Source organism: Hyla sarda, chromosome 2 (assembly GCF_029499605.1).
Source record: "Hyla sarda isolate aHylSar1 chromosome 2, aHylSar1.hap1, whole genome shotgun sequence".
Classification (NCBI taxonomy): Eukaryota; Metazoa; Chordata; class Amphibia; order Anura; family Hylidae; genus Hyla; species Hyla sarda.
The window spans coordinates 322,627,467-322,645,784 of record NC_079190.1 but is presented as its reverse complement, the minus strand read 5'-3'; the positions used below and the strand labels follow the sequence as shown (position 1 = coordinate 322,645,784).

Sequence of the window (18,318 nt, the reverse complement as noted above, 5' to 3'; positions counted from 1 at the left end):
GTCCTCCCCTCCAACCAGGAAGTACATTAGATTTATTTACGATGTTAGTGAAAAAAGATGTGAAGGCACTAATTTATCCTGGGTGAAGAAAGAGCAGTTAAGTGGTTGCACTCGGCCAAAAAATTAGGGGGAGACTTATCAAGGGAAATTTTTGTGCGACTTTTGGCTGTAAGCAAAAATGAACAAAAGAGCTTAACAAAGTAAATTTAAGTTTTCAGTTTTAGTGGTCAGAGATTTGTCAACTGCGAAAGTCGCACAAAAAGTCGCAACCACCTCCAAAGCAGCGTAAATGTAAGCAAGCCTGGAGCTGGCTTACAAAACGTACTTTGGAGAGCGGGATTTTATATTTCCCGCTGGGAGCCAAGACCTTGGCTCCAGCGGGAAATATAAAATCACAGCTGTACAAAGGAGCCTTGGCTGGCATCACTGTGCAGCCGCCTGGCCTCCATTTTACCCGCAACACCATCCCCCCCCCCGCACCCACCCACTTAACTTTCCTCTGCCGCCAGTCCACCCAGCTAGTCTCCCCCCTGCCCGGTAATCTTCCGCAACCCCCCACTTATCTTTCCTTCGCCGCTTATCTTTCCTCCGCTGCTGGTCAGCTTCATTTTGCCGCCTGTACATCTCCCACTCTGCCGCTTGCTGTTACAGGACTACAACTCCCAGCATGTCCTTTCAGTGAGGACATGCTGGGAGTTGTAGGTGCAGCGGTGAGCGGGCCGGTGGTCGATGCAGGCTGGCTGGCTCCCCGGAATATGAAACTACAGTGTAATCTCATATTTCTCGGTCTGAGCTGTGATTGGCCGAGACCGATCAGCCAATCACAGCTCAGACTGAGAAGTATGAGATTACACTCTAGTTTCATATTCCGGGGAGCCGGCCGGCCTGCATCTACCACCGGCCCGCTCACCGCTGCACCTACAACTTCCAGCATGTCCTCACTGAAAGGTAGTGGGGGGAAGTCAGTGCGCTAAGCCCCGGCTTAATAATGGATTCGGTCAATAAGACCGCTTCCACTACTAAGCCTCAAAAGTAAATAAAAAAAAAAGCAACACGTTTAAAAAAACTTTAATTCCCAAAAAACACTCCCCCCCCCCCCCCCCTCATGAAACATTTTTATATATTAAACCAAAAAAACATGGTTCATCACAGTCCACCGAATCTGAAGAAGTCCACAGGATAAACAGATCTGAAATGAGAATAAAAATAAACAAACAAAAAATGGGTTAGTACATTCAGGGGGAAAAAAGTTGTAAAATAAAAAATGTAATAAATATTCACATAAATTACATTTATATTTATATATATATATATATATATATATATATATATATATATATATATATATATATATATATATATATATTCCATATTTATTTTCATAGCTGAGACTTGAGGTGGGGTGACAAAGTGGTGTTCTGAAGTAATTTATTGGTTTTTGCTTGTGTGCGCTAAAAAAAGGTATTCAAAAGTGATTTATTGTTTTTTGCTTATGTAAGCCAAATTTATCAACCCCCTACAGAACTCGCTTACCAAAGCAACGATGATAAATGTCCCTGTTAATCTTTAGAAAAGCAGATAAAAGAGGTAATATATTTGTACTCACGAGAGAAAAGTATGAGGAAGAGGCCTTGCGGCAATTAAATGATACCAGAGTATATACCAAATTAAAGGAGGATCCCACCACTAGATACCATTATTTGTTACAGTCTTTACCAAGACGTCATGCAGAAAGAGGTACTATTGTCTAATAAAACTTCAACCAGATCACTACTAAAGAGTCCCAGTAAGCCGTACTGGTATCAATTACCAAAAATAAACAAGTCGCTGAGCCATCCCCCGGGGCGCCCAAACGTCTCCAGGATTGGCTCAGTGACAGGGGCTTTCCAAATATATAGACTGGCTGCTTAGGCCCATATTATCAGGGTTACCCACTTATTTGAAGGATACAGTGGAGTTCTTAAAAACCCTCAGTGCAGTCCCTTGTCAACCTGGATTTGACCTGGATTTCATCGAGGTAGAGAGCGTCTATACCCGGATCCCCCATTCTTTGGGGGCCCAGGTTATCAGAGACTTTCTTGTTGATTTGGGGAAAGAGGCTTTTATGGAATTTATCTGTGAATCTTTAGCTATATTGTCACATAATGCCTTCACATTTGGCGAGACTCAGGGACGGCAATGGACACGTCGGTAGCGTGCTCATTAGACCCAATTTGATTAATTTGTAGAGTTTCTAAATAACAATGGTGATATGAATGAGATTTACCTTGGTTTTCGAAGGTGATAGTCTAGAATTTCTTGACGTGAGGGTTGGAGATAGCTGACCAGAAATTGGTTACTAGCGGTTATAGAAAACCAGCGGCTGTGAATGCACTTTCCGTGACAGCAGTCACCCCCCTCGTATCAAGAGATCCCATTTAGTCAATTTGTCAGGTTGGAACGCCTAAATAGTACAGTAAAATCTTTTGAAGTCCCAGCTAAAGAATTAAGTGAACGTCTGATAGAGGTTACCCCCCCCCCCAGAAATAGTGTAGAAGACAGTGGGTGAGGTAGCTTAAAATCAACCTCTTTTCTCTTACCATAGAAATAAAACATTAAATAACCTGCTGGGTACCGATCGATTCTCTAATCCCTCAAAAAACTGGTTAGAAGCCACAGGGTAATTTCAAATGTAAACAGTGTACCCAATGCCGTTTTAATCAGGAAGCTAAATGTATCAATATTGGGGGGGGATCTATTGGGAAGTGAAACAATCACTTGTAAGACCAAGTTCATTGTGTGTATTCTCACCTGTTCTTGTGGTAGGTTTTATATAGATAAGATGATAAGGAACCTGTGTGTGAGAGTTAGGGAGCATATGAAATCTATTGAAACAGGAGTGGGCTGTCCACGACTTATTGACCACATCAGAAAAGTACATGGGGGGAGATTTCTCAAAACCTGTCCAGAGGAAAAGTTGCCCATAGCAACCAATCAGATTGCTTCTTTCATTTTTCAGAGGCCTTGTTAAAAATGGAAGAGGCAATCTGGTTGCCATGGGCAACTTGGCAACTTTTTCCTCTGGACAGGTTTTGAGAAATCTCCCCCATGGTGTTGATTCTAGAGTCTTGAGTTTTTCATGTATAGAAGTAGTGAGTCACCCAAAGAATGGGGGAATAGAGGAAAATTAGTTTTACAGAAAGAGGCACTTTGGATCCTGAGAACGGATGCAATGGGTCCATTAGGCCTTAATGATAAAGTGGACATGAGCTTTTTTTTTTTTTTTTTTTGTTAATAACATTTGTTTTTAAACACTTTTTTCACTTGTATTTTCATTTTTCAAGATAGTTTGATCTATTTTATGCTGACAGTAAGATTAAGGTTATTGTTTAATGCCCTTTAAATTGTGCTACCCTGAGTCCCTTCTTTTTTTAACGTAGAGGTGATCTCCCTGGCTATGGGATCTCGCTGGCATGGAACGGCTATTTTAGCCCATCCTGGCTTGATGTTGCCTGTATCCAGGGAAATGAGCTCTAATTGAGAGCTGGTTAACTGCGCTGTATGTATATTCATGAGTTTGGCGTTGCGCCGTGACTTGTGGCTGGCTGGAGGGACTCCGGGGCAGAATAAGGTTTCCTGTTCTGCGCCGGTGTACGCCCGTCGCCATGGGGATGTGGTGATGTATTTAACCTGTGTGCCAGATTCGGCATCATTTGGCGCCTTGCTCCAGCTGACGTCGCCACACTTACCTGTATAAAGCAAAGGTCATTTATTGTGTATTTGTGTGAGCTGGAAGAAGCAGCCTGTACCCTGCACTAGCAAAATAAAAGCCTGAAGATAATCCTGGTGAGTTGCCGCTGGTATTCTTTCCTACTTTTGATAAAGTGATGTGAAGTGTCTTGGACTTTCTTGCTGAGCATCACCAGTGAATGCGTGGTTATAGAGCAACTGTGAGACACCTCTTGGGGAAAGGGTGACGTCAGTAACGCTGATCTTATACAGTAGTGCCAGGTTTATTTATTTATTTTTGTCGTATATTTAAATAGAAAACTTGACACTTGCCTGCATAAAAAAAAATGTTTCCTAAGCTATAGCATAGGCATTGTTTTGTATATTATTTTTTACAGCACTTGAGTATTGCATTTTCTATTTCAATAGACCTGGGGATACCTCTTGCTGAAACTTTTGATAGGCACGTGAATCTCCAATCGCTCTTCGTTGCAAATCAATTATGTGCTTATGGCCTGTATTATGGTTGCAGATCCTCATCTGGGCAAGGGTCTTATCAGAAATCACAAGTAGCGTATAAAATAGATTGTCCGTATAATAAATACAAATAAGTACATAAATACCAATACACAGAGAAGGTGGGTAAGAGAGGCTAGACACGTAAAGCTCCAATGTTAAACCCTCACCAACCAATGCAGATAAATGTATCAATTCCTACAAATACAGAGTATAATCCTGATAAGTGAACACCACCCGTCCCAACGCGTTTCCCTCCTCCAGCATAGGTGCATACAGAGTAATGTGGTGTTCATCAGGTGGACCAAATGTAGGACATAAGAGAAAAATAGACACAATGTTACTGAATAATAGTATCTGCCAAAGAAAAAAAACTATAAATAGGTCCAATCGGGACCACTAACTCTGACCCAACGATCAGGACATAATGGAAAGAGAGGGGTGAAAGATGCAGGCTTCTCCCTCTCTTTCCATCATGTCTTGATTGTTTGGTCAGAGTTAGTGGTCACGACTGGACCTACTTATAGTTTTTTTTCTTTTTTTAATATTTTAAATTTTTGATAGGCATGCTTCTACAATCCCAAAAGTGCACTTCTTGCACACTTTTTATGACAATAAGCTGCTGCTTTTCAATACAGTGTATTGCTTCCTAGTCAGAACATATGGGGAAGTAATATAGTTAAAATTAATAGATTTTTCAAATAAAAAAAGTGGATAAAGCATTACTTTACTGAGAGTGTAGTGGATGCATTGAATAGCCTTCCTGCAGAAGTGGTAGCTGCAAATACACTGAAGAAGTTAAAGCGTGCTTAGGAGAGGCATCCTTCATATAAGATGTTAGATGGAGCTGTGTAAAGCACACCACCACTGGACTGTGGAGCAGTAGAAACACATTCTGTGAAGTAATGAATCACGTTTTGGACCATTGAATGCTTCCAATTTTGTGTGAAGGCCTTTTTCTGTTCCAGCATGACTGTTGCCCAGTGAGCAAAGCGAGGTCCAAATAGGCATTCTTTGGTGAGTTTGATGTGGTAGAGCCCACACAAATCCCCAACCCCAATCCTTACCTTTGCTTGGAACTAGCATGGAAATTGTTAGCCAGGCCCTCTAATCCAACTTCAGTGTCTGGCCTGACAAATGCTCTTCTGGGTAAATATTGTAGAAAAACTTCTGGGTAATTGTTGTAGAAAGAGTGCCAACAATAGAATCGACTCCATATTATTGGCCTATGTGCTATAGATTTAGACTAGAATGTCCTAAAAGCACCTTTAGGTATCATGTGTAGCTGTCCCAGGATTTTGTTCATGCAGTGTGTGTTTAAATAAATGTTTGTTTATTTTTGTTTTTATACACTCATGGCAGTAAATGTTGGCACCCCTAAATTTTTTCAAGAAAATGAAGTATTTCTCACAGAAAAGGATTGCATTACCACATGTTTTGCTATACACATGTTTATTCCCTTTTGTGTGTATTGTAACAAAACCAAAAAAGGAGGAAAAAAGAAAATTGGACATAATGTCACACCAAACTCCAAAAATGGGCTGGACAAAATTATTGGCACCCTTTACTTAATATGTGGCTGCACACCCTTTGGAAAAAATAACTGAAATCAGTTGCTTCCTATAACCATCAATAAGCTTCTTACACCTCTCGGCCAGAATGTTGGACCACTCTTCCTTTGCAAAGTGCTCCAGGTCTCTCTTATTGGAAGGGCACCTTTTCCCAATAGCAATTTTAAGATCTCTCCACAGGTGTTCAATGGGATTTAGATCTAGACTCATTGCTGGCCACTTCAGAACTCTCCAGCGCTTTGTTGCCATCCATTTCTGGGTGCTTTTTGATGTATGTTGTAGGTCATTGTCCTGCTGGAAGACCCAAGATCTTGGACGCAAACCCAGCTTTCTGACACTGGGCTGTACAGTGCGACCCAAAATCCATTGTTAATCCTCAATTTACTGATGCCTTGCACACATTCAAGGCACCCAGTGCCAGAAGCAGCTAAACACCAAAACATCATTGAACCTTCAACATATTTCACTTAAGGTATGGTGTTCTTTTCTTTGTACGCCTTATTCCATTTTCGGTAAACATTAGAATGATTTGTTTTACCAAAAAGCTCTATCTTAGTCTCATCTGTCCACGAGATGTTTTTTTCCAGAAGGATTTTGGCTTAATCAAATTCATTTTGGTAAAATGTAGTCTTGCTTTTATATGTCTGTGTTAGCAGTGGGGTCCTCCTGGGTCTCCTGTCATAGCGTTTCATTTCATTTAAATGTCGACGGATAGTTAGCGCTGACACTGATGCTCCCTGAGCCTGCAGGACAGCTTGAATATCTTTGAAACTTGTTTGGGGCTGCTTATCCACCATCTGTACTATCCTGCGTTGACGCCTTTCATCAATTTTTCTCTTCCGTCCATTCCTTTTTATCTGCTTTCAGGAGTGATTTTTATATTGCCCACACCTGTTACTTGCCCCAGGTGAGCTTAAAGGAGCATCACATGTTTGAAACAATCTTATTTTTCCACAATATTGAAGGAGTGCCAATAATTTTGCCCAGCCCATTTTTGGCGTTTGGTGTCACATTATGTCCAGTTTATTTTTTTTCCTCCCTTTTTTGGTTTAGTTCCATTACATACAAAGGGAATAAATGTGTATAGCAAAACATGTGTTGCTGCAATCCTTTTCTGTGAAAAATTTCAGGGGTGCCAACTTTTACGGCCATGACTGTATACTGTATAATTTCCTGTACAAAGAACTCAAGCCTAACAATGTTTACAACTTGCTGTACTGGTAAGAGTAGGGAATAAACACTTCGGCTTTTAAGTTAAAGGGGTACTCCGGTGAAAAACTATTTATTTATTTATTTTTTTAAATCAACTGGTGCCAGAAAGTTAAACAGATTTGTAAATTACTTCTATTAAAAAAATCTTACTCCTCCCTGTACTTATTAGCTGCTTAATACAGTGGAAATTCTTTTCCGTTTGAAACACAGAGCTATCTGCTGACATCTCTGTCCATTTTGGAAACTGTCCAGAGAGGAGAAAATCCCCATAGCAAACATATGCTGCTCTGGACAGAGGTGTCAACAGAGAGTACTGTGCTCATGATGTCAGCAGACAGCTCTGTGTTTCAAAAAGAAAATAATTTCTGCTGTAGTATTCAGCAGCTAATAAGTACAGGACGGATTAAGATTTTTAATAGAAGTAATTTACAAATATGTTTAACTGTCTGGCACCAGTTGATAAAAAAATAAAAAATAAAGTTTTTCACTGGAGCACCTCTTTACAGTACTTGACAGTCTACAAATAGCAGTGGATTAAAGCACCACACTGCCTAAGTAATGATTATAGTATAATGACAAAATTTACTACATTTCTTGCTGACAGGTACCGTAAGATTCCGGGGGATAAGTGCACGGGTGGAATAAACCCTGTTAGAGAAGAAATGGACATGAAGAAGAAATGTACAAATGACTTTTATGCAAGTTCCCCGAAAACCCAGGTAAATGGATTAACCAACCATAGTTTTAGAAATTGGTCATAGTTAGTTGTTTTGCTATTGTTCCTCTTTGTATAACTGCCAATAGTAAAATGGGACTGAACAAGTAAGATTTCACAACTTTGATGACATTCTGTAACTCTTTTCATGTGAGAAAAGCTAAATGTATATAGTATATTTAGACACAAAAGTCTATCAGGGGGCACGCTTAGGGAGGAGCGGAAACAGCTGTAGGGGTAGCGGTGGTGAGCAGACACTGATCTACAATGGGTAAGATGCCTAACATTTTTGTAAATTGGACATTACAGTATTCATGCATATAGTTATAAGTCCACTATACCTTATCTCCATGACCATAGATTTACTCTTAGAGATCTGTATAGGCTCATAAATAGTATATAATTTCTATTGGAGTAAAAGGCAGATTAGTGGTAGGAGGACAAGAATCTACTATTGATATGCACTTTATGAGCTGTATCCATCTTACACTTGGATTATAATTGGTATAATTATTCTGTGTCTTCTGGCCTCAAATTGTATGGGAATTCCTGCCTGTAATATTTTAAACAATGTTAATATTTTTATTGGAATATAATTTGATATTTGTATAGAATCATAAACTCTAGTGGTATTTCTTTAGTATACAATGTATATAGCATATGTATCCTAAATTTAAAGGGTCATTATCAGGACCACACCATTCATGAGGCAAAATGAGCACTTTGCCTCAGGTGGCCCTCCTCCCTGCGTACATGGGGGCAACATTTTGACAGTAATACAGTTAACCCTGATTTGCTCCATACTCCTTTATACCAAGGATTTGCTGGTTAACCCCCACTCCCAGCCCCACCCCTTCCCTCAGACTGTCTGTTCAGCATCTGTAGCACTTCCCTTGAGCAGCATTCCTATCAGAGGAAGTAAAAAGTGGAGGAGGGAGAGCTCATGTTCTTAGCTGCAGCATCTGCAATGTTCTAGCAATGCAGACATCACAGCAGCTCAAGATAATACATTTCAGTCCTGTCCCTGGCCATTTCCTCTAAAGACACTCTCTCTGAAGACCCCTACCTACTCTCTACAACTGCTCAGATGGAGCACTGTGTAGTAGGCTTCTCCTAATTTGCTCCTAAGGCATGCTTCCGCCAAGACCTTCAGCATAGCATCTAATTTAACAAGTTGTGTTTTGCTACTTAACTCTTTTTTTTTAATTTTTTTAAAGCATTTAATTGCAGTTTGATGCTTTAATTTTAAGGGGTGTGCAATTAAACATGTTATCAGTTACCTGTTTTGATAAAACATGTTGGATTTAAACTTGTCCATCTACTTGAGTGTTCCTGGTCTGATGGCACCTGAGTGAGGAGATTGGGGCAGATGGGTATTATTTGTTTCTCATTTTTATCCCACCCATATGCCACAATTGTGTTGTCGGACTACCTCTTTAATAGAGGAATGCATTCCAGCACAAGTTTTTATCCTGCACAGTGAATGTTGTAAAAAAAAAAAAAAAAAAAAAAAAAAAAACAATTTAAAAAGCCAGAATTGTTGCTCCCCTGCCCCAGCTCCTTTAAAAATTTAAGAATTTAAAAGAAAGGTACCAATAAAAGCTACAGCTCACCCTACTTTTAAACAAGCCCTAACTTGAGTGCCATTCCTGTATCATGTATCAAAAAGGCTTAGTGCAGCCTTGGTCACGAGTGTTTTAACCTGTTCAGGACCCAGGGCATAAGGGTACGTCCTGACACCCTGGTACTTAAGGACCCAGGACGTACCTGTACGCCCGTGGGAATGATATTGATAAGCAGGCACCCCGCGCAAATGCCCAGGGGGGTCATTAGACCCCCCCCCTCATGTAGACGAATGAATTCACACTTGCGATTTGCGCAATTACGGGTCTATGGTGACTCGGAATATAATGGGGATCGCGGTTGTCCAAGACACAGACGATCCCCCTGAAGGGATAGGAGTGAGGTGGCAGGGGTGCCACCCCTCCTATCCCTGCTATTGGTCGTATAGACTCGACGACCAATAGCAGATCGGTGGCGGGGGGTTACTTTCGGTTTCTTTCGTTCTGCCCACCCACAATAGGCGGGAAAGGACGGGGAAACCGACAGAGACTGGCGCCGACGGTCACTTGCCAATCTGCGGAGGCTGCGGGCGACAGTGATCGGTGGGTGGCGATGTCATGTGGCTGGCTCCCTGGATCCTATGGAAGCCAGTGGGTTGCCTAGCAACATCTGGAGGGCTACAGTTTGACCACTATACAGTGGTCTCTAAACTATAGCCCTGAAGATTTTGCAAAACTACAACTACCAGCATGCCCAGACAGCTGTTTGGGCATGCTGGGAGTTGTAGTTTTGCAACAGCTGGAGGTGTACAATTTAGAGACCACTGCACAGTGATCTCCAAACTGTAGCCCTCTAGATCTTGCAAAACTACAACTCCTAGCATGCCCACACAGCAGTTTGCTGTCTGTGCATGCTGGGATTTGTAGTTTTGCAACATCTGGAGGGCCACAGTTTGGAGATCACTGTGCACTAGTCTCTAAACTGTAGCCCTCCAGATGTTGTAAAACTGCAAATCCCAGCATGCCCAAACAGCAAACGGCTGTCTCGGCATGCTGGGAGTTGTAGTTGCGTACCTCCCGTTGTTGCATAACTACATCTCCCAGCATGCCCTTCGGCGATCAGTACATGCTGGGAGTTGTAGTTTTGCAACAGCTGGAGACACATTGGTTGGAAAATACTGAGTTTGGTAACAGAACCTAACTGAAAGTTTTCCAACCAGTGTGCCTCCAGCTGTTGCAAAAGTACAACTCCCAGCATGCATGGTCTGTCAGTACATGCTGGGAGTTGTAATTTTGAAACAGCTGCATGTTTGCCCCCCACCATGTACAGTGTACAGTGTACATTCACACAGGCAGGTTTACAGTAAGTTTCCTGCTTGAGGTTTGAGCTGCGGCAAATTTTTCGCCACAGCGCAAACTCCTAGGGGGAAACTCACCATAACCCGCCAGTGCGAATGTAACCTAAAACCACTACACTAACACACAATAAAGGGTAAAACACAACATATACCCCCCTTACACTGTGTCCCCCCCCCCCCCCCCCCAATAAAAATGAAAAACATATTGTATGGCAGTGTTTCCAAAACAGAGCCTCCAGCTGTTGCAAAACAACAACTCCCAGCATTTCCGGACAGCCACTGACTGTCAAGCCATGCTGGGAGTTTAGCAACAGCTGGATGCACCCTGTTAGGGGTATTCTACGCCAGTGATTCCCAATGTCCACCCCTATGCAATCCCTATGTAGTCCTCAAATGCGCAGGGCGCTCTCTCACTTCAGAGCCCTGTCGAAACAGTTTAGGGCCACATATGGGGTATCTCCGTACTAGGGAGAAATTGCACTACAAATTTTGGGGGGCTTTTTCTCCTTTTACCCCTTATGAAAAGGAAAAGTTGGGGGCTACACCAGCCTGTTAGTGTAAAATTTTTTATTTTTTTTACACTAACATGCTGGTGTTGCCCCATACTTTTTGTTTTCACAAGCGGTAAAAGCAAAAAAGACCCCCAAAATTTGTAACACAATTTCTCCTGAATACGGAAATACCCCATATGTGGACGTAAAATGCTCTGCGGGCGCACAACAAGGCTCAGGAGTGAGAGTGCACTATGTACATTTGAGGCCTAAATTGGTGATTTGCACAGGGGTGGCTAATTTTACAGCGGTTCTGACATAAACGCAAAAAAATAAATACCCACATGTGACCCCATTTTGGAAACCACACCCCTCACGGAACGTAACAAGGGGTATAGTGATCCTTAACACCCCACAGGGGTTTCACGAATTTTCATAAAAGTTGGATGGGAAAATGAAGAAAAAATTTTTTCACTAAAATGCTGGTGTTACCCTAAATTTTTCATTTTCACAAGGGAAAATAGGAAAAAAAGCCCCCCAAAAATTGTAACCCCATTTCTTCTGAGTAAGAACATACCCCATATGTGGATGTAAAGTGCTCTGCGGGCGAACTACAATGCTCAGAAGAGGAGCGCCATTGGGATTTTCAAGAGAAAATTTGTCCGGAATTGAAGGCCACGTGTGTTTACAAAGCCCATAGTGCCAGAACAAAGGACCCCCCCCCCGACATGTGACCCCATTTTGGAAACTACACCTCTCACGTAATGTAATAAGGGGTACAGTGAGGGGTGTTGAGGCTCACTGGACCCCTTGTTATGTGCCTTGAGGGGTGTAGTTTCCAAAATAGTATGCCATGTGTTTTTTTTTTTTTTTTTACTTTTATTACCTTTTAAGGAAAACATAACAAAAACTATATATAAATTGGCTACCACTAGTATTGACCTGCTGAAGAAATGAACCCAATGCAGTGGTTCCCAACCTTCCTTTTGCTCCGGGCACCCCTCGGGGAGGGGGGGGGGGAATTTGCGGGGCACCACACTGAATCATTTTTGACTTGCCACAGATAAATGGCTAAAAAGAAGCAATGCACAGAATCTATATACCGTATTTATCGGCGTATAACACGCACCCCCATTTTAACAGGGAAATTTAAGTAAAAAAAAAATTTAAAATAAATTACTTGGACTAAATGCCACATCATCCCCCCAACTTCGTTTTCTTCTGCACCTCTGTTTGGTCCCGTCCCCTCCAGTGCCACATCATTCCTTCCCTTTTATCAGTCCCTGTGCCACATTTACCCCTCTCATCGCCACTCCCCATGTCTCAGCATCCCCCCATGTCTCATCATTTCCCCCTGTCATAGACCACCACTAGCCATACAGACATTAAGCCTTTAGTGCCTCCCCCCACCATCATTTCCCCCTGTCTCATCATCCCCCACCCTATCTCATCATGTCCCCCATCATTTCCCCCTGTCTCATCATTTCCCCCTGTCTCATCATCCCCCACCCTGTCTAATCATGTCCCCATCATTCCCCCCTCATCATTTCCCCCTTTCTCATCATCTCCCCACCCTGTCTCATGTCCCCCATCATTATCCCCCACACCCTGTCTCATCATGTCCCCATCATTTCCCCCTCATCATCCCCCACCCTGTCTCATTACCCCCTCATCATTTCCCCCTGTCTCATCCCCCCCCCCAATCATTCCCCCCCTCATCATTTACCGTCGCATCATCCCCCCCAGTGTCTTCAACCTGCGGACCTCCAGATGTTGCAAAACTACAACTCCCAGCATGCCCGGACAGCCAACTGCTGTCCAGGCATGCTGGGAGTTGTAGTTTTGCAACATCTGGAGGTCCGCAGGTTGAAGACCACTCTTCCCCTTTCCTTACCTGTCTGCACTTCGGCAGGTCAGGCGGGGGGGGCTTGCGGGCTGCGGTCAGTGAAGCTGATGAGTGACTTGCCGGCTTCTCTGCGCGCCATCACGGATCGCACTTTTCGGCGGCGACTACAGGAAATGAAAAGTAAGATCCGTGATGGCGCGCAGAGAAGCCGGCAGAGGAAGTCACTCATCAGCTTCACTGACCGCAGCCCGCAAGACCCCCCCTGACCTGACCTGCCGAAGCGCAGACAGGTAAAGAAAATAAAACTATAAAAAAAGCAGGGAAAGGGGGAATGATGAGGGAGGGGGGAGGTAGAGAAAAGGGGGAATGAAAAGTGAATCTCACTTGTTTTCTCCCGCACTATCCACAGGAACTGGTGTGGTGGATAGTGCGGGAGACACTGATTAAAAGGTAGGGCAGATCTGGACAAGGTAGGGCTCAGCGTCTCCCGCACTATCCACCACACCAGTAGCTGTGGATCGTGCGGGAGAAAACAAGTGACAGAGCGGGGAGGAGACGCCGCTGGTCACTGATTTAAAGTGGCCGCGGCCGTGCTGTTAATACTTAACAAGCAGCCGCTTTAAATCAGTGAGCAGAAGACTTATCGGCGTATAACACGCAGGCAGACTTTTTGCCTTAAATTTAATTTTTAAAAGTGCGTGTTATACGCCGATAAATATGGTATGTGTTGGCTATGTAGATCTATATATGTGTTGGCTATGCAGGGACTCACAGATGACGTCTTCTCTGATCGGAGAATCGCTCACTTTTCCTGCACTGCTTCTGCCTCGCCTTTTTCCCTTCAAATGCGTCCAGATTCCCACACTCAATGGTGCCAGCCTCCCCACAAACATATGCCTCCCACCACCACAAATTATTCCAGACTCCCACTTAAGCATCTTTTAGATGTAGAACCCCCCCCCCCCCCCCCCCCCGCCCCGGTAGGTAGCAAAAATCGAAATCTGTATAAGGTTCTGTCAATGGGAAATGGCTTTTAGAAGGCCATGTGGAAAAAGGAAAAACAGTGAATATGAAAATTGGCCTGAATAAAATAGTTAAATAACTAGACACAATTTACTTTAATTTTTCTTTTCTTTTTTTATTCTTCTAGGAAAAATCAGCAGCAAACTCTGTCCCACTCATTCTCTCCGTAGTTGTGGTGCTCTTAGTTGCTGTTGCTGCAGCAGTAATGATAATCAGGAAATACGTTTGTGGGGGAAGGTAAGAGCCCAGAAAATAAAACTGGGGCAAAATGTAATTAAACCTGTCGCTATAATAAACTCCTAAAAATTAAGGCGTGTGATATCCCAATAGCGTTATATTAACAACTACATCCAATAAACAGCCCTCTAAAGTGTCAACCCGGAGGACTGAGATGAAAGCACTTGATAATTCTCTGGATTAACATGTGTGGTGGGGTGTGGGGTGCAGGGCAGATGTTGTTACCCTAGGGGCAGATGGTATTAACCCCTTGTGTTCATGACTCCAGGATGGGGTTTAGCCTTAACCACCCGAAGGTATACCACTGGATCCTGGGCTAGGCACGAATTAAGACACCAATGTCAAGTTACGGACAACGGTAGCTTTAGTGAGGGTAGACAGTTGGAACAGTCTGTGCAGTACAGCCAGGGCCCAAGTAGGTGACACAGAGACCTCGCAGGTTTGCTGGGACTTTTAGTTGGATGGGAGAATTTAGTGCAGGCCATGCTGGGTAGAAGACTTGACTTGCCTGACTTGTGACTGACAGGACGATGACACTAGCTTGCTTGCCCTTGACTTGGGGCTGCAGACTTGACTTGAGGCCTCCAATGCTCTGGAGACACACACTGAGACGACTTGACTGGACTGGACCTCAGCACGAAGAGAGCAAAGCTCAAAGAGACTGAGCTAGCTCCACCCAGGGCTTATATGAGGGAGACTAGCAGGGAGCCCATAGGTCACCTTTGGGGTCAGCTGGTCACTAGTACCTCCTGGGTAACAATCACATGGTATATTTATTAAAGGTATATCACACAGGATAAGGCATAACATATATACAAATGTGGAAACAACTGCAGGGGGCCCTGGGGACACTAAGGGACATTGCCTGACAGGGCAGTAAAGGTACAGGGCAACACCATCCTGTACTGGGCCACCACACATGTATATCTGACATCACAGAGCAGAGAACACCAGTTTGAAATGCTTTTCTACTCGCGTGTCATGTCCTGGGGCTCCTCTGTTTGGCACATGGGAACTTACAACAAAGCCCCATTTTTCAAATCTAAAATGTTTTTACGTATCCAAGTGACTCCGAGATTTGTTATTTTTTTTATTCATGACCTGTTCTTTATGCTAGAGGTAAGTTTTAAGTTAGCAGTCATTTTGAAATGTTTCCGGAAAAGTTAAACATATTTTTATAGGGACCAGTTTATTTCTGAAGTAGATTCTAGGATCCCCCACAGATCACCCCACTTTAAAAACTGCACCCTCAAAATATTTTGTACATTTAGGAAGTTTGATAAAGGGCTATTTAGTGTAGTGTTTTGTTTTTGTTTTTTTTCTGATCGAACATGCTTGGGGAGAAATACATTTATAAAAAAAAAAAAAAATAAAAGCATACAGTTACCTTTGGGCTGTGTATGCGCAGCATGAGAAGGAAAGGTAAGTATATGCTTGCTTTTAATTTTTTTTTAATGTTTCCTGTTTCTCCAGGCTTACCAAATTTGGGTAAAATAAAATCTACTCTGAATACCTCTTTTATCCCCTCAGGTGTTCTATAGAAATTGGAGGTGTAAGTGTGGCCCTAGATTACTTGACTTAACCACAGGCCTCGGCCTTAAAGGGTTACTCCGGCGCTTAGACATCTAAGATGCCTTATCGTGGGGGTCCCACTGCTAGGGACCCTCGTGATCTTGCACGCTGCACCCCGTTTAAAATCAGTCCCCAGAGCGTGTTCGCTCCGGGTCTGATTACTGTCGATCACGGGGCCAAAAGTTTGGGCACCCCAGGTAAATATTTGTATTTATGTGCATAAAGAAGCCAAGGAAAGATGGAAAAATCTCCAAAAGGCATCAAATTACAGATTAGACATTCTTATAATATGTCAACAAAAGTTAGATTTTATTTCCATCATTTACACTTTCAAAATAGCAGAAAACAAAAAAATGGCATCTGCAACAGTTTGGGCACCCTGCAAAGTTAATATCTTGTACTGCCCCCTTTGGCAAGTATCACAGCTTGTAAACGCTTTTTGTGAAACCTTGGCATTGGTGTGCGGGCTCTGGTATGTCCTTCATATAAGGATAAATGTCATTGTTTACATCTACCACAGTAGTGAACCTAAATTTCTGTATTATTCTAATTGTTACACATCCACACCGTTTATCTGGTGTAGGATTCTATTGTGGCACTTGTAGTCTGCTGCAGGCATCCTCCATTGTATGCATTTTTATGCTTTGGATTGCCCCTAGCAACAGACCACAAGGGCAGGATCTGCTCCCCCAGTATAAATGTACAACTGCATTTGGGCTTGAGCACCTCCAGCCATTTGAGACCACATCTTTGATGTTGAGGTATCTTTGCCCGTTCTTCCTTACAAAAGTCTTCCAGTTCTTTGAGATTTCTGGGCTGTCTGTCACGCACTGCTCTTTTAAGGTCTTTCCATAGATTTTCAATTATGTTGAGGTCAGGAGATTGTGAAGGCCATGGCAAAAACTTCTGTTTATGCCTCTTGATGTTATCCCCCGTGGACTTCGAGTTGTGTTTAGGATCATTATCCATTTTTAGAAGCCATCCTCTCTTTAACTTCAGCTTTTTCACAGATGGCATCAAGTTAGCATCCCAAATTTTCTGAAATTTTATTGAATCAATTTTTCCTTCTACTCGTGAGATGTTCCCTGTTCCACTGGCTGCAATACAACCCCAAAGCATGATTGATCCACCCCCATGCTTAACAGTTGGACAGAGGTTCTTTTCATTAAATTCTGTTCCCCTTCTTCTCCAAATGTACCTTTGCTCATTCGGCCAAATAGTTACATTTTAACCTCATCGGTCCACAGAAATTGTTTCCAAAATGCATCAGGCTTGTCTATATGTTCATTTGCAAAGTTCAAATGCTGATTTATGTGGTGAGGATGTAGAGGAGGTTTTCTTCTGAACACTCTTCCATGAAGACCATATTTGTACAAGTATCTCTTTATAGTGGATAGTGTACCACAACTCCAGTGTCTGCCAGATCTTTCTAGAGGGATTGTGCAGTCAAACATGGGTTTTGAATTGTTTTTCTCGCAATCCTGTGAGCTGTTCTGTCTGATATTTTTCCTGGTCTTCGTTGCTTTAACTTCCACTGTTCCTGATGACTGCCATTTCTTAATTACATTCTGAACAGAGGATATTGACATCTGAAAACGTTTTGCTAACTTCTTATAGCCTTCTCCAGCTTTGTGAGCGTCAACTATTTTCAGTTTCAGATTTCTAGACAATTGCTTAGAAGAACCCATGGTGCTGATTGTTGGGGCAAGGTCAGATGAGTCTGGGCATTTAAAACCTTTGAGATTGACATCACCTTGTCTTCCCAGATGATGATTGAGAACAATCCATGACACTGGCAGGTCTCAGCTTTGCAAAGGGGCAGTGCATGCTATAAATTCTGCAGGGTGCCCAAACTTTTGCAGACGCCATTTTTTTGTTTTCTGTTATTTTGAAAGTGTAAATGATGAAAAATAAAATCTAACTTTTGCTGACATATTATAAGAATGTCTAATCTGTAATTTGATGCCTTTTTGGAGATTTTTCCATCTTTTCTTTATGAACATTAATACAAATTTTTACCTGGGGTGCCCAAACTTTTGATCCCCCACTGTAAACTAGTTATGGCTTTAAGGAAAAGGTAAAAAAGGAAAAAACAAAAATGCAAAACTAAAATTGGCTCTGTCCTTAAGTCCAGAATGGGCTGTCTCCTTTTAACCCTCCAATGCAACATCTGGGTAATGGAGAAGAAAATGCCAGGTTCACATTCCCCCTTTTCTAATTTAAAAAAAAATAATGTTATAAAAAATAAACATAATTATATGGAATACCGCTGCGTGTGTAAATGTCCGAACTATTAAAATATAAGGTTAGTTAAATCGCACGGTCAATCGCGTACATGTAAAAAAAAAAAAAAACAAAGTCCAAAAATGTGCATTTTTGATCCCTTACAACATACAACAACAAAAAAAAAAGTCATCAAAAAGTCCCATTGAAACAAAAATGGTACTGATCAAAGCTAAAATGAGCCCTCATATAGCCCATATGCGGCAAAATTAAGTTATAGGGGT

At 42.4% G+C, this 18,318-nt stretch overlaps 1 protein-coding gene across 2 annotated transcripts in view; it reads left to right on the top strand.

The window, feature by feature from the left end:
- Nucleotides 1-18,318, top strand: part of SORT1 (sortilin 1) — a 127,479-nt gene that overhangs the window by 96,190 nt on the left and 12,971 nt on the right. For both annotated transcript variants that reach the window (XM_056557847.1, XM_056557846.1), the window contains exons 17-18: nucleotides 7,612-7,726; nucleotides 14,130-14,239. In XM_056557847.1, coding sequence (XP_056413822.1) covers nucleotides 7,612-7,726; nucleotides 14,130-14,239 — 225 coding nt within the window. The remainder of the gene's footprint in view (nucleotides 1-7,611; nucleotides 7,727-14,129; nucleotides 14,240-18,318) is intronic.